Below are 26,927 nucleotides of genomic sequence, written 5' to 3'. Positions count from 1 at the left end.
CCTGCCAGAATAGGTTGCTCAAGAGTTGCCTTTGTATTGCAGCTCATCCAATCCTTTACAAACCCAGCCTCCAAATTCCCAATGACAAAAAGTTCCCTGGCAAAACATCAGGATTCTTTGATATCACATGAACTATGTTCTGGGAACAGCACCAAAAGATCTTATCCAAACATTTCTCACAGACCTCACAAATGCTAGAGAAAACCAACTCAGTCCAACAGGCACAGGGAAGAATGAGTTGCATCTTTCTGCTCCAGTGAGGTCTTTATTACTGTTAGAGAGTTTTATCCACAGAAAGCAACTTCTTTTGTCTCCCTCCATTTCTGGAAAACGGGGCCTTAGCTCACAGTTCGAGTCCCACAGTAGCTTTGAAACTAAGTAAAGCTGACCTTAACCAGACTTAAAGTTTCCACTCAGAAACACAATATACTGTAAAGAATTGCTTATTTTCAGATGGTAACTTTATTTAGAGACTTCCTCAAGTATCTGATGGATTTTAAGAGAATTACCATTATGCTAACAACTATTGTGACTCAAGAAAATAAAAGAAATTAAGATGGTTGACTGACCAATCATTCTAATTAAAAGTATTTAGCAGTTAGTTTTATGGAACACAAACATATGATTTTTTTCTATACATAAAACTTTGTGGATGATGCAGTCAGTGCCAGAGACAAACTCTTACCTAATTTCAGAGAGGCCAAGCAGTAGAATTCCTCAAGAATCCTGTACTCTTTACTTTGGCAAGGGACGATGTAGTGACCTGACTGTTTCTTCACATACTTTTTTCAAAAGGTAATAAGTTAACAGAGTCTAGTAAAAATATATTTAAAAAATGCCTTGCCTGCTTTGTGTAATTAATTATCTAAGCAAATGTCTTGTTTAATTAGGCTTTGCAGAAATGTAAAAAAAAAAGCCCATAAGCATGCACAACCCCCCAAACTTATTTTATGAGTAAATTTGTATTTAGTATATGAAAAATGAGTGTTAGAGAATCCAGAAGAGAGGCAAATCCCTTGTTTGTAAATACAAAGAGTTCTGTATCCTTCATCAGCTCAATTTCAATGATTTCTATCTTTTCCATTCTAACAGCATAGCATTCTGATTTTACTGTTTCACAATGTAACCACTCCAGCACTGAGATTCCTGCATACAACACCTCCAAGACAAAAAACCCCAAACCACTCACAATTTATGACTAGTAATTATTCTGCCTACAGAGTTGTCTTTGTTGTGTTTTAATGTTTGAAGTGGCTTGGTTTATGAATCTTTTGAATAATTCCATGGCAGTCATCTCCAGTTTCCCAGCGCAGATATATATGTATCCAGTTGCAACACAGAGCTGAAATCCTGGCCTCACTGAAACCAGTGGGAGCTCACTTTTGGAGTTGTGAGCTCTCATAATTAATTATTAATTAAAAAAAAATCCATTTTTTTGGCTATAATTTGGCTGAGACATGGTCTAAAAAAGTCTGCCCATCGAGATGTTGCAAAGATGAGTCCTTTGGCTAACTCTTTATGTTCAACTTGCTTGTAACTGGATGATTCTAGCAATGTTCAGCATTATGCTCATTATGTTAGTTCTGAATCCAGCCCCCAAATTATAGAAAGTAGTACATTTTGTGTGCTCTTTTTGGCTGAATCACCTGTTAAGGCTTTCAGTCGTGTTTTCAAAGGCAACACTGTGCTTTTCCTGTTGTCTTGTCAGCTACGTGCCCTAAACTTAAAGAAAGGCAATGTTTAAACATCTAATATCTGTATATGTTGAACATGCCTGGAACAAGTCTGTATAACCACAATGTCTCAAATAACAGTTGTATTTTTTGCCTTGTTTGTAGTAACAGTCAATTACTGGTTATTGATCTTTGCAGCCAAGTTCCATTTGAAGGTAGCTCTCTCCCCTACAAAAGGGTAAACAAAGAAGTTCAGGAGAAACACCTACATATTTAAGGTTAAATTTTAAAAAAAAAGCATTTGTAACACAAGAATAGAATATTCTGCAGTTAACACTTGTGTCTGGTTATTTTACTAGGACAATCTTGTGAAGTTGCTTGAATGTCTGTCTGGATTTTGCCACCTTTTTGGCAAGTACACAAAGGCCAGGTACACAAATGTTTGCATTGGTGATCATTTAACTTTGTAGGTGAAACACAGGGTGCTGATCACTACGTATAAAGCCTAATGTAATCTGGTTTACAGAGAAAGTAGAAATTAGCAAAACTTTCTCTCTCCTACTGTCTTACCACAACATTTGTGTTCAGAAGGAACACAGGTATCTTTTCCTGAGCCAGGCTGCACAGGACATTTTTTAGAATAAGCCATTGTTTGACTTTAATGCCATCAAGTGTATGTTTAAATCTCATACTATTACAAGAAAATCTAAAATGTATGTTCAATTATTGATATTAGTATTCAGTTTACTGATAAACTATTGAGATAGCAGCAGAAACTTTCATTCAGCACTGAAAATCATACCTTGCTTTCCAGAATGGAGATTTTTAGGATTAGGGTACATTTCAGTGATAAGGAGCAAACATAACATTTGGAACTTAATTTAAATTCCCTTAAAATTCCACAAAATTCACAGGAAATTTGATTCACATTTCTTGTATTTTCACAAAATGAACACACTTACTCACTACTTAAGCCCATTTCCTTTGTCACATGATATATTTCACAGCACTCAGGTTATTTGGTATTAATTTTTTAACCACATGGCACACTGTTTTTCATTGCTACCTTGTTGCAGATCTTTATGTGAAACATTAAGAAATTAAACAATGTACCATGGTAAAGCAGAAGAGCTTACAGAAGTAGAATATGGAATGACAATATCAATAGTTTGAGATTTCCATTTGCATGATCCTTTCAGAAATTATTCAAATCCAAATAAAAAATTCTTCTTTATTTAAGAAATGGAAGCAGAAATGAAACCACTCACCTCAAGGATGAACTGAAAGTAACTTGGCCATATGCCTGTGGTCTTCACATTCCGGAGTATTATCTCAGTAGTATTAATGTCTGGAATACATTTTAATACCTTGAGGTAATAACCCAGACGATTAATGAAGCAGGTACAAATAAAGTCCTTGCAGCAACCCTGAAGAGTGCAAGAGTAGACAAAGATGCTAACACTAAAAGTTCTACTTGCATAACAGCTGCTGCCCTGTAAGGAACAGCAGAGCTGTTCATAGCAAGAGGGAGGTTTCTATTACACCACTACAGGCACTTTATAACAGTAATTGTTTGAAAATCTGTAAGACTATTTGAAAAGAAAACATGTTCTCTCAAGAAAAATTCAGGGTCAAATGTCACTGTAAAGTGAAGGCAGCCCTGCTGGTCCTTCCAAAAGTAACGGAGTAATACAGAATTTGATCTTGGAGCAGCTGCTGGGCAGGATAGGATGCAGGTACCAGAATCTGGAGGGTTCAATGGAGGCATGAGAGAGCCGAAATCTCCAGCTTCTAGACAGAACACAGCTGGATGAAAAAGTTAGGGGCAAAAGCCCAGACTTTTAGGAAGAATTAGGCACCTAAATTGTTGGAAGGCCGCCACAGTGATTTTCAAAAATTCCAAAAGAACTTAGAAAAGATGCTCTTGAAGACCTCATGGGCCACCAACATATTTTTAAAAATTGGTCAAAACTTCCTTTTCTGGAGAAGCAAGAATATAGTTTCTAAACATTCATTACTTAAAGATCACAAGGAAATAGTCATTAGTTACAGCTTCTCCATGAACAGCAGCCACAGAGTCTTGGTGTATCAGTTTAACAACCACATCTCCTTTGCTAGCACTGAACATCATGGCTTCTTTTTTATTTCTGTAGAAAAGATGAGTCAACTAAAACAGAGAACACATATCTGTAGCCCTAATATATCCCACTACTAAATAAAATCTGAAGACTTAAGTGCATGAACAAGGAAGATTGAATTGTTTCCAGATGTGTATGCTCAACCCAGTGCAAGAGGTGTATGACAACGTCAGGTCTATACTGTCACAACCAGATGAGCAAGTCACTGAATAAACCCCAGATGCTCTGATGCATCCTGATTTGGACTTTTTATACCAACTATGATATGACTGGGAGGGGAAGGGAAGGATTGCTCTGGAAGTGACAGTTCAGGAATAAAAACTATCAGATTGCTAAATATGCTAGTTAACTGATCATTATAATGGTATAAAAGATTGTCACATACAGTAGGAATTTTTAATATGGTTTGATTTTGTTTTTTCTGAAATATTTTACCCTTGTTTCTGCCTGCACTGAATCTAGATGAAACATTCATTATGATTTGCTGTCGTCCCAATGCCATCACCATCTGCACATCTAGTTTTATACCCTTCGGATGTACCAGTGATAAAGAAGTGAAAAAAAACAGGGCTGAATAAGGACACCAACATACAATTTGGATGATCCCCTTTACAATCCCTTTTATGTATTGCTTCCTTCCTTTTTCATCCATTTGCTTTCTAACACTTTGTCTTAACTCATTGCAACTGGATTTACCTTTGCAAAATGTTTCTGTCTTTGACACAGGGTATTGCCAGTGCCATTTGAAATCAAATTAATGAGAGTGGCAGACACTTCCCCTAAATGTCACCATTCAAATCCGGTGAAACATACTGCGTAAGTATGTTACTGTCCTTTCCTACCATTATATGCTATAGAAGTGGACCAGTCACCCTTAGGAAGCCCATCATTTTTTTACATGACTACAATATTTATATAGCGAAGATTAATAATGAACTCCCAGCTGATACAGGGAATAGGACAGCAACTGAGAGAACACTCCTGCGCTGCACTAGGACAAACCTTGTTCTCAGAAATCATCTCAACAAACATAAAGCTGCATGCTGGATTGGTGTAGCAAACTAGGAGGATGCCCTTCAACCTGCATTTGGAAGAAGTACTTGAGTAGCGGTTTGTTACTGGAAGATACAGTAGGTTGTTGAAAAGATGAGAGAATTCAAAGCTACAAAATGTATCCTTGGGATCCCTTATAACATTTGGATTCAGATTGCATAATGAAAATACATCAATTATACAGCAACGGAGTAAATATAAAGAAATTGTTAACAGACCTGACTTTCACAGAAAGATAATGAAGGAAGACTGATACTCAGGAATTTTTAAATCCTTAATTCTCAGTAGTGAAAAATACTTTCTACTACTCTATAAGCACATAGATTATAATCTTTCACTGGATCTCTTAAGTATGGAGCAATCTCTGTGTACAGTAGTGTTTCCTGAAGAAAGGAGTATTTAATGCAGCAACTGGCATGAGTGCTTCAGATCAAAACCCTGAAATAATAATAAAAAAAGAATATAGGTTCACAGAGTTGAGTATATTTCTGAATCTGCAGCTGCATGTATTCCTTTCCCTTTCCTGACCTCAGAATAAAGTATGAGGCAATAAAATTCTAAGGGGAAGGAAAGTCATATATGAAAACAGAGAATATGGAAGTATAACCACCACACAAAGCAAGAGAGAAAAACAAATCCAAACGAGAGGATTGAAATGACAGCAGCAATGAAGTGCAGAGGGAGAAGAAAAAAGCTGTCAGAAATAATTAAGAGGAGCATAAAAAGTAATTAAAAAAACCTAAAAAAGCAAAGTGAAGGGTCATTTTATAGCTAGTTAACTATCTGAAAGAAATTATAATATATCTCCTCTTCCAAGAAGTTGTAAAATTTTCTCCCATTCTCTTTTCTTCAATTAGAAAAATCCTTACCTGCACATTCAAAGTGTCATACAGCACTGTAAGTTATTTTACAGCCACTGCTGAGAGACACAATTGTAAACTGCATAATTTAAGGTTTGTTTGGGGTTTGAAATTTATGAGTGTCCTGCTCATATTTTTGAAATATTTACATTTCTCTTTTTATTTTCTATATTTGACAGATTCGCTCCTGTTGAAATGTTGGAAAATGCCTACTAAAAGTCCTGACAACTTATCCTATCAGTAACTAAGCTGACAGTAAAATAAGTACAGAAGTAAGCCCTCCTCTCAGAAATGCTGGAAAAAATGGATAAGGAGCTTTTTGTAACTTAGAACAGATTCAGACATTAAAAAAAAAGTATTAAAACCTCATGCTCCAGTATATAATGCAACTTCTAACTGAGGAAGCCATAAAGCGAAGTCCATTAGACAGCAATATGATATAAACTGTCGTGTACCTTCCTCTCAAGGACATGACAAAATACTGTCAAGGAACAGAAACCTGAGCTGAAACTGAGGTTTGATGTGACTGTTACCATTTCTGCAAGACAAGATTTTGAAACTGAAAAAGAAATCCCGTAGAAAGTCTAATAGACTGTTCAGCCATAATTGGTGGTGTAGAAAGCAAATTTAACTACTATTAGGGGAGTTTCTCTGTCTCCTATCAGTCCCAATTCTTATGGCCAATAGACTAACCATTTTGAAGAAGTCAAAGGAAGCAATGGCACTGAAAATTACAAATTACTTGAGCAAGTAGGAAGCAGCACAGAGGCAATAAGGACCAGCTTTGTATATAATAGCTCAGCTATAATTAACTGTGTGAGCTTTCCTGTCTTTTGTAGTACAAAGAAGTCAACTCCACCTATTCCTAAAGACTGTTTATGTTCATGTGGTCAGCTACAACTCAGAAATGCTATCAGAAGCTGTTCTTTACCACCTTTCAGCTGTTAATCTCCATGTCTCAACATCTACTTATTTCTCTGTGGATGACTTATTCCAAATGCAGAAGGAAATGTGTGGAAAGAAGCTCACTTGTCCAGAAGGACCAGCGCTCCTCCCATCCTCTAAGTCAAAGGAAGTGGTTTTTTTTAAAGTCAATGAAATATAAATTGATCTTATGATTTAACAAATAAGAACAAGAAAAATAAAACCCCTCTCAACTTGACCAATTGTTTATCATAAAAAAAACCCTAAGGAGTTCCTCATTCATTGCCCGTGTCGGTACTGGCATAGCCAAGCCAAGGAGATGCACGTGTTAAGCCCTCATGTTTATGGACAGACAAAGCAGCTAAAATTCTCAAGTTTTTTTTTAATTGCTTTTTATGGGATTTGTCAGGCTACTAACCTGTTCACCATAGTCTGGCGGTTTATATGTAATAATGAAAACATAGCTCGATACAATAAAAAAATGGCTTGGATTTTAACAAACTTCTAATAATACACAGTTAGGAAATCACTGTAGTTGAGCTGAATAAAAAATTAGCTAAGTAAAAAAGTCAGAACACTTGTCAGTATATCATCATGAATTGGGATAAAATGGAATACACTAAAATATTGTGATTTTTTTAAAGGAAAAAAATGAATATATGTAAGTTTGGAAACACTTAAATATTTAGTTCCAAAATTTTCAGTCAAAATAAACACTTTTAACACTTGACACATATTCTGTGCTGAAAAAAACCAAAACACATAATACGGATGAACTACACCTTCTATCCTTTTTCAGCCAATTAATTTTTTTATAAACAAAATTTCAGTTTAACACAGAGCAGAAATGTTCTCCATCCTGTTTGTAGTCAGGAATTTTGAGAGACTTCTTTTTAGAGACACAGATTACCTATTCACACTTGCTTCCACCTGACCTAATTTTGTCAGGGAATACTGCTTTACTCTCAAAGATATTTCTATTTTGTACAATTTTGGTGGCCTTGTTCATGTTAAAAAGAACAGCATACATAAACCCCAAAGAATAATGACATATACATCACAAGATTTTGCTTTGCTTGCTTTGACACTGACGTGACAGTTCCCAAAAAAGGGAGCATGGGGACGTGCACTTATTTCTTATCTGGTTGCCATCTGCTCCCAGGCTAACTTGAGGACAGATGCCCAAATCCAAAGTCCTGCGAAGTTTAAGAGAGGACTTCCACCAGTAATCTGCAAATTGAAAGGACAACTCACGTTGCTCCAGAAGAAGGTAGACTGGATTTTAGCAAAAATTTCTTCACCAGAAGGGTTGTCAAGCATTGGAACAGGCTGCCCAGGGAAGTGGTTGAGTCACCATCCCTGGCGGTATTTAAAAGGCTGTAGATGTGGCACTTCGGGACATGGTTTAGTGGTGCACTTGGCAGTGTTAGGTTACCGGCTGGACTCAGCGATCATACCAGTCTTTTCCACCTTAAATGATTGTGTGAGTCTATAAAAATCAGATGGTTCTTGGCTTGAGCTCCCCCTGGTGGGTAATGTACACTCCAGAGACCACAACTACTGCTAAAGGTAACCACCACAAAACAAAACAACATGCAGGTTGTTATATTTTGCTCAAAATACACATAAATACACCCTCTGACTAATGATTACAACTGAGACCAGAGTTAAAGCTGCATCTTAACACATTTGTGCTGAAAAGTGGAAGATGCAAGGTTCTTGTCAGAACTGAACTCCCTTGATGATCTCAGATGTCCTTTCCAACCCGGCTGATTCTATGATTCTTTGATTCTATGATTCAAATTCAGGGCAGAAAAGAGACCAGTGTTTCGGTCCAGATGCAAATTGATTTTCCGCACCTAATACTGAGCAAAATAAATTGAAGAAGTAGTTAAACACTCTTCTTTCTTTTTTTTTTTTTGGTCTGTGTTCTTGACTGGTACTTTGGGCTGTCCTGGTTTCAGCTGGAATAGAGTTAATTTGTTTCCTAGTAGCTGGTATGGTGCTGTGTTTTGGATTCAGTATGAGAATAATGTTGATAATACACTGAAGTTTGGTTGTTGCTAAGAAGTACTTACCTAAGTCAAGGACTTTTCAGTGTCCCACGCTCTGCCAGCAAGGAAGTGCACAAGAAGCTGTGAGGGAGCTTGGCCAGGACAGCTGATCTGAACTGGCCAAAGGGATATTCCCTACCACAGAATGTCATGCTCAATGTATGAACTGGGGGGGAGTTGGACAGGAGTTGTCGATGGCTGCTCGGGGTCAGTCTGAGCAGTGGTCAGCAGGTGGTGAGCAACTGTATTGTGCATTGCTTGTCTGTCTTGGGGTTTATTCCTCTCCTTTTCATTACCATTATTTTTAGTAGTAGTAGTATTATATTATATTATATTTCAATTAATAAACAGTTCTTATCTCAACCCACAAGTTTTGGGAGTTTTTTGCGATTCTTCTTTCTACCACAGGGAACGGGTGGAGTGAGCAAGCATCTGTGTAATACTTAGTTGCTGGCTAGGGTTAAACCATCGCAGAGACCTAAAGTTTGATGCCCTTTCTAAAAGATATTTTGTTCTTATCTCAACCCACAAGTTTTGGGAGTTTTTTGCGATTCTTCTTTCTACCACAGGGAACGGGTGGAGTGAGCAAGCATCTGTGTAATACTTAGTTGCTGGCTAGGGTTAAACCATCGCAGAGACCTAAAGTTTGATGCCCTTTCTAAAAGATATTTTGTTGGCAGGATTCAGAAAATATTCATTATTTCAAAAATCTCACACCCCAAAGATTATTTGTTAAAAGGAGTTTAAAATCTGTGATATCTTGCCTACAAAATAAGCACGTCCACACATTTATCAGCTGAAACAACTGAAAATTAGAACATATTTTATAATTTATATTCTTAGGCACAAATCTAAGTCCTTCCATAAGAACAACAGGCACACTGTATTGCAGTATCCCAAATACAGGAGTTATGATAATGACAGTTTGTGATAATTCTTATATTAAAATAAGCATCAGTAATCTCTGCACTATACAAAACAATACTTATATTTTTATTACCTCAGAAAAATGCATGGAAACTTTGCAAATAGCAGCAATCATACTTTTCTGCTCTCATAAGTGGCACTAATAAACCAAACTAACTCTTGCATCCCTGTGTTATTGTTTTTTTTCATTCAGAAGCTTACTTGTTGGTCTGAATCACATACTGACAGTTGTTTTGAAAAAAAAAAACAATGTTCCCATCGGAAAACCGTAATTGAGTGTGAAAACATTTGGGGTAAGAATGGTCACATAAGTTCATGTTCTTCAGTGAACCAAGCCCATACTGTTTAGTCTTAGAACCAACTTAGGCAACTGTATAGTCTATTCATTAAATTGCTTATGGAGCTACATTATGCTTAAAGACGACCCAATGGATGAAAAGCTGGACATGAGCCATCAACGTGTGTTTGCAGCTCAGAAAGCCAACCATGTCCTGGGTTGCATTGAAAGCACTGTGGCCAGCAGGTAGAGGGAGGTGGTTCTGCCACTCTACTCCGCTCTGGTGAGACCCCACCTGGAGTGCTGCACCCAGCCCTGGGCTCCTCAAGAAAGACATGGACCTGTTGGAGCAAGTCCAAAGGAGGGCCACGAAAATGCTCAGAGGGATGGAGCACCTCTCTTATGAAGAAAGACTGAAAGAGTTAGGATTGTTCAGCCTGGAGAAGAGAAAGCTCTGGGGAGACCTGATTGCAGCCTTTCACTACTTAGAGAGGGCTCCTAGTAAAGACGGGGGCAAATTTTTTAGCAGGGCCTGTTGTCATAGGACAAGAAGTAATGGTTTTAAACCAAAAGAGTGTAGATTCACACTAAATATAAGGAAGTTTTTATGATAGGAGTGGTGAAACACAGGAACAGTTTGCCCAGAGAGGTGGTAGATGCCTCATACCTAGAAACATTTAAGGTAAGATTGGACAGGGCTCTGTTGAAGATGTCCCTGCTCATTGCAGGGGAGTTGAAATAGATGACCTTTACAGGTCCCTTCTAACCACGTCACGATTCTATGATAACTAAGCTGCAGGCATGTATTTTACATCACAACTTTCATTCCAAAAGAAAACTACAGAATTTATAAAAATAATTTTTTTCTAATTAATATTTTTCTCCTTTTAAAAAGGAAGCCATCCAACTTTAAGGTACCAATAAGAATCTGGTACCAGAAGCTCTTCACCAGATACGGAATTTTAATTGGAATTCTAAGCAATGGATTAAATACCCCAGAAACTTCTCTGAGAATTATTTTAATTAGTTCCTGTCCCCTTATGCTGCTTCATATGTTTGGACTTATTTTAAGTAACATAAGAGTTTTATGGGGTGAGGGGTATACATGCAAGTCATATACACTACAGACTGACTTGTTTGTAGACATGTAGGACTGAATCCTCCATGTGGTCTCTGCTGGCTAATTAATTTGTAAATTTCTGAATCCTCCTGCTCGTGTATCATGGAGTGGGGACAGAATGGATTTGTATGAAACTGCTTACAACACTCATAGTTCTGTGCTAAGAAAGAAGTACTAAGTGACTTTGTTAACTCTGATGCACAGCCACTTTGATTTTCCTTTGTTCTTTATATGAAAACCAGAAGAGATTTGTAAGAAAAACCATGAACTGTGTTTTGCTTTTAAATTATTATTGCGTTAATTAAGATTATTCTGCAGTAGTCATTTTACTCGCTGCAGTTAAATAGAATTTCACAGCATGTGTTTTATTTTGTTGGGCCCAACTCCAGGCTTTCTGATCCTTTAGTAGAGCCTAAAGAGTTGCCTGCAGATTATAGAAAGAGCTCCATATATTTAAGTGAATTAAACAGTACATTGCAAAGAAAAAGGCATTTAGGGTTACTGAGAAGTCTATTTTACGTCTTTATTACAGTGTAACACACTCACTAAAGTATCACTTGTCTTATCACAAGATTCTGACAAATGCCAAAACCAGTGATGTCTTTAACTTATTTTATTAGTAGAACTAATCTGTTTCCCTCTTTTAGGAAACAATGTATTGCTGATTATTCTGGCTCAGTGCCCTTCTTTTAATTTTGGGTTTCTAGTTTCACCTGTCTCAAGAAGCTCAGCGGATGCTTCCTCTGAGAAGAAGTGGAGCATACTCTTGAAATATGTTACATAGTTTCTGGAAAGCACTCAGCCATTTCCCCCTAGCTTGGTGCCTGTGCGCAGATCCTTGCTGAAAATATCCCTGTAAAATGTGTTATGAAGATGACTAAAAGACAAGCTGTGAGAACATACTGGAAAATTAATAAGTTGCTTTAATCATAAAAGGTGAATAAAGAACACCATTACTTCAGATAGGTGCAGTTCTAGCCTACCAAATTGCTGCACAGTTTGGCAGATGGACAGGTACAGGTTTGAGACCTATTACCTCTGTTTTAACAAGTATATATCTCATCTGGGCCTCAGTTACACCATCTCTAAGATAGGGATAAAATGTCATATGCCTGTTTGATGACAGTGTTACCAGCATCATTAATAAAAACTCAGGAATATTGTCCTTCAGATACCTTCCAATGCTGTACTTCTGGGTATAATAAGAAAAGCACTGCTGTTCATTTAAATAAAGATACTATTCATTTGCACGATATAATGTGTAAGGAAACTCTTTAGACTTAGTACGTCTACCATGCAAGCACTTAGAAATAAAAATTCCAGTGATTAAAGAAGTGAACCACTTTCAGATTAATGAAGAAAAAAATTCATCTCCTTAACAGATTGGAAGGAAAACCACATTTATTCCTTTACTGAATCCCTCAGATGGAGGACCATGACTGCAAGAACAATTGACTCCCAGTCAACCCTAAAACTGTGCAGGATCTGCTGCTCCAGCTGCATCTCTACAAATCTATGGGGCCTGATGGGATTCATCCCAGAATCCTCAAAGAGCTGGCTGATGTCATTGCAAAACCTCTCTCAGTGATTTTTGAGTGGTCTTGGGAATCCGGAGAGGTCTCAGCTGACTGGAAGCTGGTGAATGTTGTCCCGACTTGCAAGAAGGGCAAGAAGGAGGACCCTAGAACCTACAGGCCTGTCACTTCAGTACCTGGTAAAATCATGGAAAAGATTATTCTGGGAGATATTGAAAAACATCTGAGAGACAACACAGTCATTGGTCACAACCAGCATGGCTTCATGAGAGCAAAGTCCTGCTTATCAAACCTGATTTCCTTCTATGACAAGGTAACCCACCTAGTTGGATCAAGGGAAGCCAGTTGATGTAATCTTTTTGGATACATAAGAAAGATATGAAGCTCTTGGAGAGCGTCCAAAGGAGGGCAATGAAGATGGTTAAAGGCCTTGAGGGGAAGCCGTATGAGTAGCTGAGGTCACTTGGTCTGTTCGGCCTGGGGGAGACTGATGGGAGACCTCATTGCAGCCTTCAACATCCTCATGAAGGGAAGCAGAGGGTCAGGTATAGATCTCTTCACTCTTATGACCAGTGGTGGGACTTGAGGAAATGGCACGAAGATGAGTCAGGAGAGGTTTAGGTTAGATATCAGGGAAAGGTTCTTTACCCAGAGGGTGGTCGGGCACTGGAACAGGCTCCCCAAGGAAGTGGTCACAGCACCAAGCCTGACAGAGTTGAAGCATTTGGACAATGCTCTTGGGCACATGGTGTGATTCTTCGGGTGTCCTGCACAGGGCCAAGAGTTGGACTCAATGATCCTGATGGGTCCCCTCCAATTCAGTGTATTCTATGATTCTATGAAAATTTTCATCCTACCAGTGCCTCTGGTTAAGAAGCTACATTTCCCTGTCGCATTCAGCAGCAGGTTGTGCTTGAGGAATGAAGGTGACACATTAAACAGATCCTGCTCATCTGAAATGTTTGAGTCTGATTCTCTGTTAGAATGAATTCCAGTTATATTTTGTTTTGATGATTTTCCAATTCCCAAAAATGTTGAATAACACCTGCCTGATTACCATCTGTCTGCACTGCTTTTTCGGTCAGAATTGTCTCTTTTGGTGCCCCATGAGATACAACACATGACAGTTTCTGCTTTTGCATTATTTTGGTTAATTTCATTCTTCCAATTATACCTTTAATTAATTACAAGATTTTCTTTCACAATATTCCTGGGATGATGAGATTATCAAGCTTTTGCCCAACAAAACCTGAAAGCAATGAGAAAAGGAATACATACACACAGGGAGATAAATAAAAACCTGATTTACATACAGTACAAACTTAACTAGTGTGTATCAGTCAAAACTATGCTTCATTGTCCCTTCTTCTTTGGCATTCTTTTACAATATGCCCTTTATTTATACACTAAAACCAGTAATGTACTTACTGTACCCTAAAAATACAAATTCAATAGAATTCAAAAATCTTTTAAAAAAATCCAGAAAACCTTACAACAAATCTTCGATGTCTCATCTCTTGATACTTCTTCAAAATTTACAGATGTAGCAAAACATTGGGGTGATAACTTCTAACACCACCCAAAAGCCTCCCCCGCTTAGGTCCATCAGCTGGAGTCACAGCCTCTTTCTCTACAGCAGTTGTATAATTGAAAATAGGTTTCTTCCATTAATGCATTTCTTTCTGCCTCTGATTCTAGCACAAATATGCATAGAGAGATCAGGTGGTTGTAATAAAAAGTCATTGCAGTTTTGATTATTTTGCTGCATTTGATGGCAAAAGCTTCAAATGAGTCAGAGGATAAATATTTATCCAATAAGAGATAATCTTAGAGGGGATACTCTTTGTCCATTTGTACCTTAAGTGATATGATGCAATGATGCACCTTACCAAGACTGCGCTTATATGCACATGTGTAGCAAATCACATTTTAGCCATTCTGCTCACAAGATACACTTTAATTGGAGGTTTAAATACTGATGAGCTGAATTCGCAATTGCAAAATATACATCTAAATCCGAATTTTGTGCACTACCCTTCCTTGCAGCAGATAAAACTCTGAGCTTGCAACACTCAAAACACTAAACTACTCAGAATTTCACTGGAAAGATGAAGCTGGGCTTTAGAATTATCTCCACTTCGTAAGTAATGGAAATTGCATTTGCTTGGTATACAAGAATCTCACAGTTCCAAATCAGAATTTCTAGATTTGTTCCTGTGTATAACTCTCTTCTGGTGACATTCTTTCCTCCTCCCAATGGTTTATCATTAACACCTTTAAAATATTTTATCATCTTCTAAAATACCTTAGAGATATTTTAACATACAGATAAATGATGTATGTTTATCAACTGTATTTTTCATATGAGTAACCAACCATGTTCTTAAGGCTCCAGACTCAAGATGTTCCTTCTTCCTTCTTTTCCTTCTTCAATAATTCTGTCATCTTCTCTCTCTGAACAGATATCCAAGGAAGCTGAGTGTTTGCTTTTCACATTTAGCATGTGTCTCTTCATGTGTCTTGTGAGCAGAATGGTTAAAATCTGATTTGCTATGCATGTGCATATAATACATGTGTTTCTTCCCCATTTCCTGATCCTGCAAGACAGTGACCGCGCCTGCTTTCTTTCTGTTCATCAATGCAGCATCTAACACAGTAAGGCCTGTGTCTTTGAAGCAAAGATTATTGTGATGATCACAACGAGATTCGGCCCAATATTTACCAGTTAGAGCTTGTAGTAGAGGCCTCAAATATATACATTTAAAACAGGAGGAAATAAAACAAGTAGTAGACACACAGTGATGCTGAGTACCTTTTTTTTGCCCATGATGGGAAGAAAACAGTGGAGGAAGATTACCTATAGGAATGCACTGTGAAACGAGTTAGAGAACTCTCATCCTGCCATGAAATCAGGAAACACAGAACAACTGCTCTTGAACTCATCTGACTGAACAGTTAGTCACTTGACACATATACACACTAGCTAATAAGCCAATGTATCTGCTTGTATTTAGAGCATTTTAAACATCATAAGCAAGTTAACAAAAAAAAAAAAGAAACATACAAAAATAGTGGATCCACATTAAGATAAGCCTACTAAATTATCTTTTAGAACTTCACCTTTTTAATGCTGTCAGACTGACTGTAGTGCCTGTTCACCAAGTCCAGCACCCTTGTTGACAGCATACATGCAGATTTCTTTCATCACAGAGCAGTAACAGTGTATCTCCTCTCCTTCCATCAAATGCAAAGGGATAGAACTAGAGCTCATTACCAACACAATAGAATCTGCACAGATTTCTGTAATACGAATTTATTGAAAGCAATGGTTAACTACATGGACTGCAGCTCTATAGCCAGCCTAAAATTATCCATAAGCATTTAGTGGTCACAAATCCACTGCATGGAGATAAACTCTGAAGCAGACTAAAGCCACTCAGATATGTTCAGTTTTACTACAGCAAATTAATTTGCCTCTATACTTGGTCATGCTGTTTCAAATGTCCACTTTGTTCCAGGGACAGTTCTGTTACTTTATTTACTTTCACAAAGTGAAAACTTAGCTCTCTTTTCAGGCTTAGGAGCATACTAAAACTCATTTTTTGCACTACTTTCCTACTAAGAGGGACACTAGGAAGAAAAGCACTAACCATCTGCTTGACACTACAAGGGGGAAAAAACCCCACAACCAAAACCTGAAGAACACATAGTCACAGAAAGAACATCTTCTTATGAATTCTTTCTCATATAAACATCACACAGGCAGCTTTAATTTTGGCACATCCTTACTTCTGAGTAAGATTATTTCCTTTGAGTGGATTTGTAACTGTAGCACTATTTTGATTTTGGAGATAATTTTCTATACTACATCCTGTACTTTTATCATCTAAAGACATATGGCATGAAGGGGGGAAAGGGAAATCATAATCATGCTATATATCAGTCAACTAAAACCTGGTAATATTCTAGCACTGATCTTCACAGAAAAACATAAAACTGAAAATGCTGTACAAAATTTGTTAATCACCTATAGAGGCTGTGTACTTTTTATCAATGGGCTGCTACATTTTCCCTGTACTATTATAAAATATCTCTCTTCAAGGTCAATTGAACCATAGTTTTCACTATAAGTACAGATCAAATGGTTCCCTACAGTGGAGACAGCACCTCTTTACATAGTAATGCTTTCTTCACACTTGACTTTCCTGCAGGAAATCTTAAAATCCATTAACTGACAGACACTCTTACTTGATTTAAAGTAAGATCCTGCTCTGAAGAGTGGCTCCATACAAGACTGTTTATTGCCTCTCAGTGGCACTATAGCAGATAATTCCTTGAGAAAGAAAAGATAGTTTTTTTCTTTCCATACAGTTTCTTGAATGTTATCTTCCAAACTCATACTAGACTGACTTTTCCTTTCTGATCATAAAGATACTGCAGAAGAAACTATGCCCTCAGAGACACCCACACAACACCACTCCCCTCCAATAACGCTATGCAGTTAGAGCTTGGCTTTCTCTCTCATTGCTACAACCTTAGCCCATCTTACAACATAAGCAGCTTGCAGTAGGTAATCACAGTAAGAGTTTTCAAAGTTCTGCCTATTCTTAGCATCAATACTTTAAACATAAATATCTGTAGGAACCACAGGCATGAATCCTCAGACACAGTAGCAAGGTATAGCTATGTAAAAATTTCAGGCTGACATAGTACACCAGTGCCTGGATATAGATTCTCATGTCTTGTGTAATTCAGCCATTTGGAGTAACTCCTTACTTTGCTCTGAATGAAGGAGAGAGAGAAAAAGCAGTCAATTCTTTCTTTTACCTACATAAAATATTTTCCAATGCCTAGTCAATATGCCTTGTCTTAACTTATACCAGGCTTTCAGAGGTTGCTTCCATGGGCTCAGAAAGAGAATAACAGGAAGCATAAATTAGTCAAACAGAAATATCTTCTCATAACCACAAAGCAGATCCATTCTGAGATGCAGTCAAGTCCATGTTGGTGAAAGAAACCAGAGTGACAGAAAGAAAATCCACAATCCTCTTGTCCTTCACCTTAGCTCAAACTCATGACAGAATTTATAGCTCTGCAATGATATGCTTAGCTTTTGTTCTGTTGTATTGTACTGCAGCAGCGACAATTTATCCCCTATGCTCTTTTAGTTTTGTATACAAGCATGTTCTTTCCCGTCCACTTCCTCCTCCAATCCACCCAGAATTCTCACACTTTTGATATTTTCTTTGTTGAATGAACATTTCCTCTCCTCTTCATTCTGCTGTTAACTGCAAGTGCTTAAGGTGCCACACTGTTGAAGGAAACAATTTCCAAAGGGGAACTATTTCTGGTTCACACCTGTTCAAGGATTTTCACAGGACTAAGTGCATGGTATAACCCAAAATCATTTGTATCCCTCAGGTGAAAGGAGGATAGTCTCTCCACATAGTGGATAGTCTCTTTACCAAAGCTCCTCTATGGAGAAATGCTGGCTTTTTTTCTACTGGTCTTTTACTCACCAAAATCTAATTGCTCATCAGTTGGGCACACTTTATCTATCCACCCCACCTACAACCAATTGAAGCAGGACTGCAGAAATTATGAGCCTTGATTTCAATGTATCTGTGCCAGGCTGATCACAGGGGTGAGAAGGACATAGTGGGCACACACTGCGGACTAATCACAGCTGTCACCTCTCTATTCAGCATAAAGGCAGTCTGAATTATTCCCTGGCATTTGGTACCTTCCACTGCAATGGGGCATCTTTGGTCGGGATACTAACAGCGTTTTGAACACCTGCTACTTTTCCTTTATTGTTACTAGTATTGATCTGTAACAAATGTGGATAGAGCCTTCCCAAATCTTCGTTCGTGAAGCCTAGCCATGATGATGATGATGATTGACACTTGTCTATTCAGGCCAGCCAAAATTCTACTGCAAAACTTGTGAATTTAAAGAGGTGGTGTAGCCCTACGATCAAGAGACTCTCATCCAACTGAAAAAAAGTATACATCACTGTTTTACCAGAGCCAGTGGGTTTTTACCAAAAAAAAAAAAAAAAAAAGGTGGGAGCGGGAGTGGATTTTTCAACAGTGTTTAGACATTCCTCAGGAGTCATGATCTCTATTTACAGTTGTGTCTTTCTTCATGAGAATCATTACATTTTCCTTCCCCTCAGTGCTAAGGCCTCTCCATAATATCAAGTGCCTAGATTCTTTAAATGATCCCGTTCCAATCATCACATCATATCAGAAAATGGTTTATAAACACGAATTACCTTTCACAATTTACATCGAGGAGAAAAACGGGTACAAAAGTTCCCAATGCAAAATATTTCCCTTGAAAGTAGACTTCAAAGCAGGTACATTACTAACAGAACCAGAGGAGACTCAGGTATCTTCAGGAGAGCACGTGATTTACAGACTAGGAGCTGAAAAATGAGGCATTTCACAAGGTTAATAAGCTACACACAGTAACACTGTAAAGAGCAAGAGATGTGGTTCTTACTTGTCCTTCCCCCACCCTCCCTAACTAATCTTTAATCAGATAAATTGTCATGGCAACTTGATTTATACACCAAGGATAAGACAAGTCGACAAGACAAGTCGATTCCCCTTGGGGAACTAGTGAATAGAAAGAGTCCTGCTTGTTCTGACACTGGCAGAGACTAAAGCTAAATGCCCTTCCCTGTCACAGGTTCACGACATACTGCCAGAGCAACTTCTACCTGCAGTGGTATTCCCCATCAGACACTCTTGCTCAGGGTACAGCCATGAGCCTCCAGTTTATGTCAAAGTCAAGACTGCATTGTTTGGAAAAGGTCCTCTCATGTGCACTTTACAACCTTTTACTACATGAGAGTTGAGTTCAAAAAGAAATCACGACTCTCTGAAATGAAGAGTGCTGTACACAGCGGAGTGCACTCTTTCAAAGGGGCGCTGGACTTGCTGCGTGTACTGAACACAATGGATACTGTCCCTGTAACTCTCAGTGAGGTGATTGACCCTCATACTAGTAACACAGCTACCCTGAGTATCATGTAAACATATACCACAAGAGGGAAGACACAATTCTTCCACCAATTTTTAAGAATGCTTTCTTTGTAAAAGAAAGCTTTTGCAAGTCCAAACTTGCACAGCACAGTAGGCACTACACAATTAAAAAAAAATAAACACATACCACAGCAGATAAATAGGCATTTATTAAAGTTCATCTCAAACCAAACAAAAATAATAAAGGACATTAAGGCATCTTGTATTCAATAGCAGTTTATATAGTAAATATGACTTCTCTTTCTCATACAAGAGAGGCAGATTAGGAAAAAAAAAAAAAAAGAGCTCACCCAAAAAAGAGTTCTCCCAATATGTTTGACAAATTGCTGATTTCCACTGTCCCACCACTCAGTCAGCAAACCCCTCTAAAGAATGCCCATTTCTCCAGTGAAAGAGCTACAAAATCCCAACACTTATTGAGACACTGCAAGAAAGCACTTTTCCTGCCCCTCAGACATCCAGCCACCTGTAAAGATGCACACTGGAGAAAGACCAACAGATGGGATATTGCAAGAGTAAAGAAGACACACTTCTGCTATAACCATTCATTTCTGAGCAGACTAGAATATCTGGCCTTGCTTTCACTAGTATTTACTATTTTAACTAGTGAAATGAGACCACAAGCTCTAGTCTGTTTAGCAATGCAACACTTTTAATGTTCTCCTTCTATGTTCATATTAGATAAAGAAATGACAAAGGTCTGATTTCCATGGAATAATTTATTTTGATGAATTAAACTGTCAAGTGACCAATCACTGTTATAGTGCTTTTTTCTTCAATTGGAATAAGAACATCAGGAAATGTTTACAGTATCATTGGGTTCACTATAACAGGATTTTACTACAGACTAAAATATAAATTAAGAAACACTGCAGCACTATTCACTTCACCACACTGGCTCTCTATATCCTTGATCACAATCTAACCTTCATTTAAGGCAAGTTTGTTGTTTTGTTTTTTTTTTCCAAAGAAGACTACATAGTCTCTAGATAAACTTGTGTGACTAGATTTACAAGTTAGGAAATCGAGCTTTATAAAATGTTTACTTCAGCAAATACAAAAGTTATTAAGAGAGAGATGGTGACCCAAAATTGCACTGTATTAAAAGGTGGAGTTTCCTTGTACCAAAGTCCTTTATTCATCATCTTTAGAACCAGTTTTGCTTAACTATAAAAGAGACACAAAAAGAAAGTATTCAAAGTTTAGACTGCCATTCCATTTATTAGGAAACAAGAACAACTTTATCTCCATCTCACATTGAACACATGTATACTTAATTAACAATACAGACTGTGCTACTGTACCAAGAGACTGAAAAGCATCAGAATTAATTCTTAAACTTAAACACTAAATGAGCTTACTTCCTGAACATGAAAGTTGAATTTTAAAAAAACCAGCAACAAATTTCAGAAAAACCTCAGGGTACTGTTTCTATTTAATTTGAAGGCTCCATCACAAGCTCTCCAAAATAAAAAAGATGAAGTAATGGAACATTATTTTCACACATCTCTGAGAGAATTCCCATATAGAAATTTAAACAATATAAAAACAGACATTAACTTCATATTTCTCAGTTTTTAAAGCTAAATTTAAAACTATTAAATGCAGTATGCCTGTTATGAAATCTATCTGGAATCCAAGATATCCACTACAAATAGGCGCTTACAACTTAGAAGGACTCTGCCCAAAACCACCCTCATCATTTGCTTGCTCTTATTTAACAACTGGAACTGGTATTAGGCCTTACACTGAAAATTACTCACAGTTGTGTAAAATAAAATAGTTTGCTTTTAAAATTGTCAAGCAGTGATTTTCACTGAATCAGCAAATACAAGAGCATGGAAAAATTCAGTGCTGAGGGGCAAATAGAAAATAATTATCCACTGGAGTAGTTGTAGCAGAGAATTGGGCTTGTAGGAGACAGTAAGTTGCTCCCACTTGGCACAGCTCCCTTTTTCTGCTTACTTATCCACTGCTCTCCAGAACCCAGCAGCACCACTAATTTTATTTTGAATCTTGTTCTCATAGAAGACAGTATACTTGCAGTACATTTGGTTAGCAAAGCCCTCTCATCATAAAATTAAAATTTAGCTGCTCAGTAAATAAATACTAAAACAATCAAGGTGAAAAGAGCAACCAAAGTCCTGACTAATATTCGGAAGGACTAGCACTTTAAAGCATTTGAGAAATACATAATTTAGAACCCAAAATAAGCAACTGTTCTTACTCTTTCTTTACTTACAGTAAAAAAAGATAACTTGAAAATACTTACATGCTGGACACATATAGAAATTAATCAGACACCATAGTCAAATCCAAACATAGTTGGAAGAAAAGCAAGAAAAAACATATCAGATCAGTCTTCTTCAGATATAAGTACAAATCATTTTTAATGTACATACACAGTAGTTTCATAATATTGCATATAATACAGTCATGTTACCTTAATTACGTCCACCCAGTTCCATCCTCGTGGAAGCTCCCCTTTGTTATCTGCAGAATAAGAAGGTTTTATTTTCAACACACAAGCTAAGGGGAATATTTATCTTTCTTCAAAATCAAGGTACAAAATTCTAAATATCCAAACTCCTCGATTTCTCCACTATGAAGCCATGAGGACAAAACAGCTTTTTCTTTAACCAACCCCAAGTGAATGCATGAGACGAAATGGCCTTAAGCTGTGGCAGAAGAGGTTAGACATTATAAAAACATTTTTCACTGACAGAGTGGTTAGGTATTGGAATAAGTTGCCCAGGGAGGTGGTGGAGTCGCCATCTCTGGAAGTGTTCAAGAGACATCTGGATGTGGCACTTGGGGATACAGTTTAGGGATGATTATGGTGGTGCTGGGTTGATGGTTGAACTGGATGAACTTGAAGGTCTCTTCCAACCTTGATGGTTCTGTGATTATGTGATTCAAAGTAATTCCGTTTGAATAAAAACACCTCAGTCCACCTGAAATTTAACTTAGAAGGTAACTCTAACATGAGCTGGGCTGACTAGCAATGATGAATTCTGTCAAAGAACAAAATTTTATGCAGCTTTTCCTCTATACAGTTTACATTAAGTCTACCAACTATACATTAGGTTAGGTAGATTATATGCAGAAACCTCTATCACAGGGTACAACTTATTGCTGCAATAGGATTGTATTATCCAGATCATTAGTAAAAGCTAAGGCTGAACACGACTCATCAGCTGAATCAACTGAAGTAACCAACAGCTTTCAATCAAAACACTACTATTTCATTGAAAGCATTAAATATCTGCAGAAGCACCTCTATTTCTAAAATACAAACTAAATCAGATGTTTTATTTTGGGTTTGAAAACAAATACTTTCATTTAGAAATTACATTTTTAATAACGTGAATTATTTATGAGGGCCCATCAAAAAAATACATCTTCTGTTGATAGAGGTCCTAAATCCTCTCCTCCAACAAGTATTGAAAATTTCACTTCTGTCAAAAATTGAATTAAAAAAACCCTAGAAGACAATGACATTGTGAAATCCCTACTCTGTAGAAAGTTGCTTTAACTAGAACCAACATCTCAGGCAAGAATAATTCACATAGAACAAGTAAAACAGAGACCACAGACTTAAAGCAGTTAATCTTATAAACAAATGAGTACTGACTCTGACTCCAGCAAGATGTAATTCCTATAAAATTTGGATTTTCATACTGACCAAAAAAAGAATATTATAGTAAACAAACCTGTTTTATCAGCTAGCTTTCGTTTCTGGGTTTTGGATAACTGTTCCTTTTTCTCTTTTTTCTTACTTGCAGGCACATCAGGAGTTCCAATTGCAATACTATTGCTTACTGAAGTCTGAGAAAGATAAAAGTGGTTGTAAATATTTGCATATTAGTTCCGTGAATACCTCTGTGTGGTGTGATTACCAAACCTGACATACTGAAATATCCTGGCTGTCAGAAAGAAGTAATGTTGTCAGCAGCCTGCAGCTTTTAATCAACATACAATCAGGACCATAGTTTTGAAAAACATGTGTTGCGGATTAGAATTATTCTCTTTTACAGTTGGAAAAGGCACCTCTTACACTTTTCAAATTTATCATGGAGTGTGATTTACATTTTAGTGAGGGGATTCAGGCTTCCCAAACATGGAAATAATTTGTCCTTCCTCAGAGCAAATCTGCAGCACTATGATGGCAAATAATGTCCTTACAGAACACAGAAACTACAAATTGACTCAGTCTGACTCCTTAAGACCCTGGAGGTGCACTTATGCAATCCATTGCATTTCAGAAGGGCTGCAGTAAATTGCCACCCTTCCAACCCTCAGCAGACACCTTAAATCTCTGTTTCAGCTTCCTTTAGTTTTGCTTCTGCTCCAAGTCTCCATTTTTATGTCACCGTGTGGGACATAACAGCAGCCCACAAACATTTCGGTATAACAACAAAGTAACAATCAAATATAACAACTGTGACCACAGAGCACTGCGGCACCATACTCTGTGTGACAATTTTAGCCACTAATGTGTATACCCAATGAACTGATTTACAACCTAAAGAGAGAGCTATAAAGTATTCAGAGAAATAACAACCATTTTTTTTTCAGTTTTAAAAGCACAAAAGCAAAACCTGAATTTATCTACTTACCACAGTGTTAACAGGCTGATTTTCCATGAACACATCCTTATTGTCTTTGGCATATTCAAAAAGTGTGTATGTCATAGCAGTTCCAAGATTCGCTTCAACTTCTACCATTAACTTCTCCAATATACTTTGCTTAATAGCTGCAGATCTAAAAGAAACCATTAAACTAAACTATAAACTAGACAGATGAAGAAAAGTTTACCAAACAAAAAGCCCCCACGTACAAGGCCAAGGAGTGAAGCTGTCATAAATACTTACATCGTGTTGTTGAAGAAAGCATCCATCGATATGACTGGTGCTGTTTGTGGATATGTTTCTGGCCAAGAAACTTCTATTAGAAAGGCTTTGGGATCACCACTTTCACCTATCTGAAAGGAAAAGAAAAACTTTATCTGTTTCCAGTCACCTACTAAGAATTACAATATCAATACAGAAGTCTTTTATTTCTTTTAGACCAACCAAATTTCTTGAGACAACAACTATTTTCATAAAGTTATCAGTCAGAAAATAAAGCTGTTATCTAGAAAAAGCATTTCGAAGCACACTGATTACAAAACAGCTGTGCTCCGTATGCGAGACAGGTGCAAGACATGACGGTCTGAAAGATGGCATACGAATTTTTTGTCATTCACTTACCTGCGTTACGCCTTCTCGTAATACAAATCCTTCTTCGGGGGAGAGGTGTATTATTGTCTTCGTCTGACACTGTTTTACTGCATTTAAATTGAGTTTTCCTAACTTTTGGCAATTATTTTTCATCTAATAAAAATTAGAAATGACCAAAGCTAGTGAAATGTAAAACGACACACTGTAGACTTGTAGGCATGTCACATTTCCCCTTCTGAGGAAATTAAATTTACTAAGAATGATCCTATCAGTGAAGAAAGGCTGCACTTACATGGATGGGACTATTAATTAAATTGAGCTATTAATTAAATTGACCCATATCTCATTACAATTACTGACACTATTCTTAAGTTATTTGAGAAGTCACAAAAAGGTGATTCTAGATGTCTTCTCGCCAGTACATGCATATGGTATTTCCAGAAGTCTCCCTTCTGTCCCATGGGTGCCTAAATTTTCGTCAGTAAAGTCCTCCGGCCATCCAAAGATCTGCCTCAGTCTGTGCTCAGAAGAACGTCCAGGTCTTTAAATCTGAGAAAGCTGGCGAGAATTTCATGCCATAATCTAGCTGCATATCTTGAGCTTGGCACTCCTTGTATGTCTCTCCTGAGCAGAACGGTACCAGTGCATGTGCCCAAAGCATTTCATGGATTTTCTCTTTAGCAGGTAGACAGAGCATGTCCAGCTGCCTCTGGATGAGAGACTGGAACCTTGTAACTGAGCGGCAATGAAGGTTTAAAGTTTTACACGCAAACATCTCTGTAAGTCTCTACATTTCTGACCAGCCAGGGGACATATTACTCAGCAGGCTGGCTCCTTCAGAGAGTTTGATAATTCTCACTACACCAGGCATAGAGATGCAAGGCTAAGGGATAACTGGCTTGTAGTGCCAAGCAATAGGATGAGAGGTAAGGGGCAGAAAGGGATGTACTGGAACTTCCATCTGAAAATAAGGAAGGACTTCTTTACTGTGTGGATAACCAAGCAGTGGAACAGGTTGCCCAGATTGGTTCTGGAGTCTCTCTCACTGGAGATATTCAAGAACCATCTGGATACAATTCTGTGCAATGTATTCTAGGATGACCCTCCTTGAGCAGGAAGGTTGGACCACATGACCCTCTGTGGTCCCTTCCAACCTCATCCATTCTGTGATAAACCCACACTGGGAGCAGGGTCCTAAACATGAATTATGAAGCATCACTGTACCAAAGATTCTGAAACAGCAGCCTACGGATCTACCCTTCATTGAACATCGGACACCTCTTCGGCTTAGAAACCCCTGGTACGGCAACTACAAGGCAGCAAAGTAACTTCAGGGTGCAACTTCGCCTTACCCTGTACTGGAAGGACACGGGGCTGAGCTCCCTGAAGCACACATCTCCCTCGTAGATGGAGCGCAGCGCCTCCAGCTCCATCTGCAGCCAGGGCAGAGCAGGGGTTACTGATCGCGGCCCCGCACGGCGCTCGCACCCGCCCGCGGTGGGTGCGCGAAGCCGCGCCCGGCCCCGCCACCCTCGGCTCCCTCCTCCCGCCCCTCACTGCTCCAGCACCGGCCGCCTCCCGCGCCGCCCACCCTCCCCATCCGGCGGCTCCATCCATGCATCCATGCATCCATGCATCCATGCATCCATGCATCCATGCATCCATGCATCCATGCATCCATGCATCCATGCTCCCTCTCTCCCTCTCTCCCTCTCTCCCTCTCTCCCTCTCTCCCTCTCTCCCTCCCTCCCGTCCTGGGCCCGCTCTCTCGCAGTGAGCAGAGCCTAGGACTCACCTCCTGGTCCTCGTTGGCCGCCATGGCCTCAGCCCCACTCTCCGTGGCCCGGCTCGTGCCCGTTCCCGCCGGGGCTGGGCGGGCCTGGCTGCGCGGCCCCACCGCCCCCGCACGGACACGCCTTCAGCGGGGCACCGCCCCCTGCTGTCCCATTGGCCCGCTGCGCGCTCGCCCGCGCTTCCTCCCTCCGCTCACTGGCTCCTTGGCCAGTGACGTCCCTCCTGACTGGCCCGGGCGGTGCAGCCGAGGCGTCGATTGGCCGCTCGCGCTGCCCTTCCGACGCCGCCCGGCGCTCGC

General features: G+C 38.6%; 1 protein-coding gene across 4 annotated transcripts; it reads right to left on the bottom strand.

The window, feature by feature from the left end:
* Positions 1 to 446: 446 nt before the first annotated feature.
* Positions 447 to 26,763, bottom strand: RWDD4 (RWD domain containing 4). 4 transcript variants are annotated; one of them, XR_005566259.1, is made up of 9 exons: positions 26,631 to 26,761; positions 26,188 to 26,268; positions 24,488 to 24,597; positions 24,233 to 24,377; positions 23,327 to 23,441; positions 22,057 to 22,106; positions 21,886 to 21,888; positions 2,942 to 3,021; positions 447 to 1,901 (listed from the first exon to the last, which is right to left on the bottom strand). XR_005566259.1 is itself a non-coding variant. In XM_027735406.2 (8 exons), the coding sequence occupies exons 1-8, from the start codon at positions 26,652 to 26,654 to the stop codon at positions 20,748 to 20,750; spliced, it is 561 nt and encodes a 186-aa protein (XP_027591207.1). In that variant the 5' UTR covers positions 26,655 to 26,760; the 3' UTR covers positions 19,745 to 20,747. The 4 variants fall into 4 exon arrangements, 3 of the variants coding, with proteins under 3 accessions (XP_027591207.1, XP_039244644.1, XP_039244645.1); XM_027735406.2 differs by lacking the exons at positions 447 to 1,901; positions 2,942 to 3,021 and adding an exon at positions 19,745 to 20,780 and having other exon boundaries at positions 26,631 to 26,760; XM_039388710.1 differs by lacking the exons at positions 447 to 1,901; positions 2,942 to 3,021 and having other exon boundaries at positions 20,808 to 21,888; positions 26,631 to 26,762.
* Between the last annotated feature and the right edge of the window lie 164 nt (positions 26,764 to 26,927).

The sequence above is a fragment of the Pipra filicauda genome, unplaced genomic scaffold (assembly GCF_003945595.2).
Source record: "Pipra filicauda isolate LSUMZ 115617 unplaced genomic scaffold, ASM394559v2 scaffold67_size6003252_pilon, whole genome shotgun sequence".
Classification (NCBI taxonomy): Eukaryota; Metazoa; Chordata; class Aves; order Passeriformes; family Pipridae; genus Pipra; species Pipra filicauda.
Note: the sequence above shows the minus strand (reverse complement) of the source record. Positions and strands in the feature narration are given on the sequence as shown.

Excerpts from the sequence above, each read along its gene's own strand:
- RWDD4 (XM_039388710.1), bottom strand. The coding sequence starts at position 26,654 with ATGGCGGCCAACGAGGACCAGGAG. Across the intron at positions 24,598-26,187 it reads CCGTGTCCTTCCAGTACAGG|ATAGGTGAAAGTGGTGATCC; the intron begins GTAAGGCGAAGT and ends TTTTCCTTTCAG. Across the intron at positions 22,107-23,326 it reads AAAGCTAGCTGATAAAACAG|ATAACAAAGGGGAGCTTCCA; the intron begins GTTTGTTTACTA and ends CTTATTCTGCAG.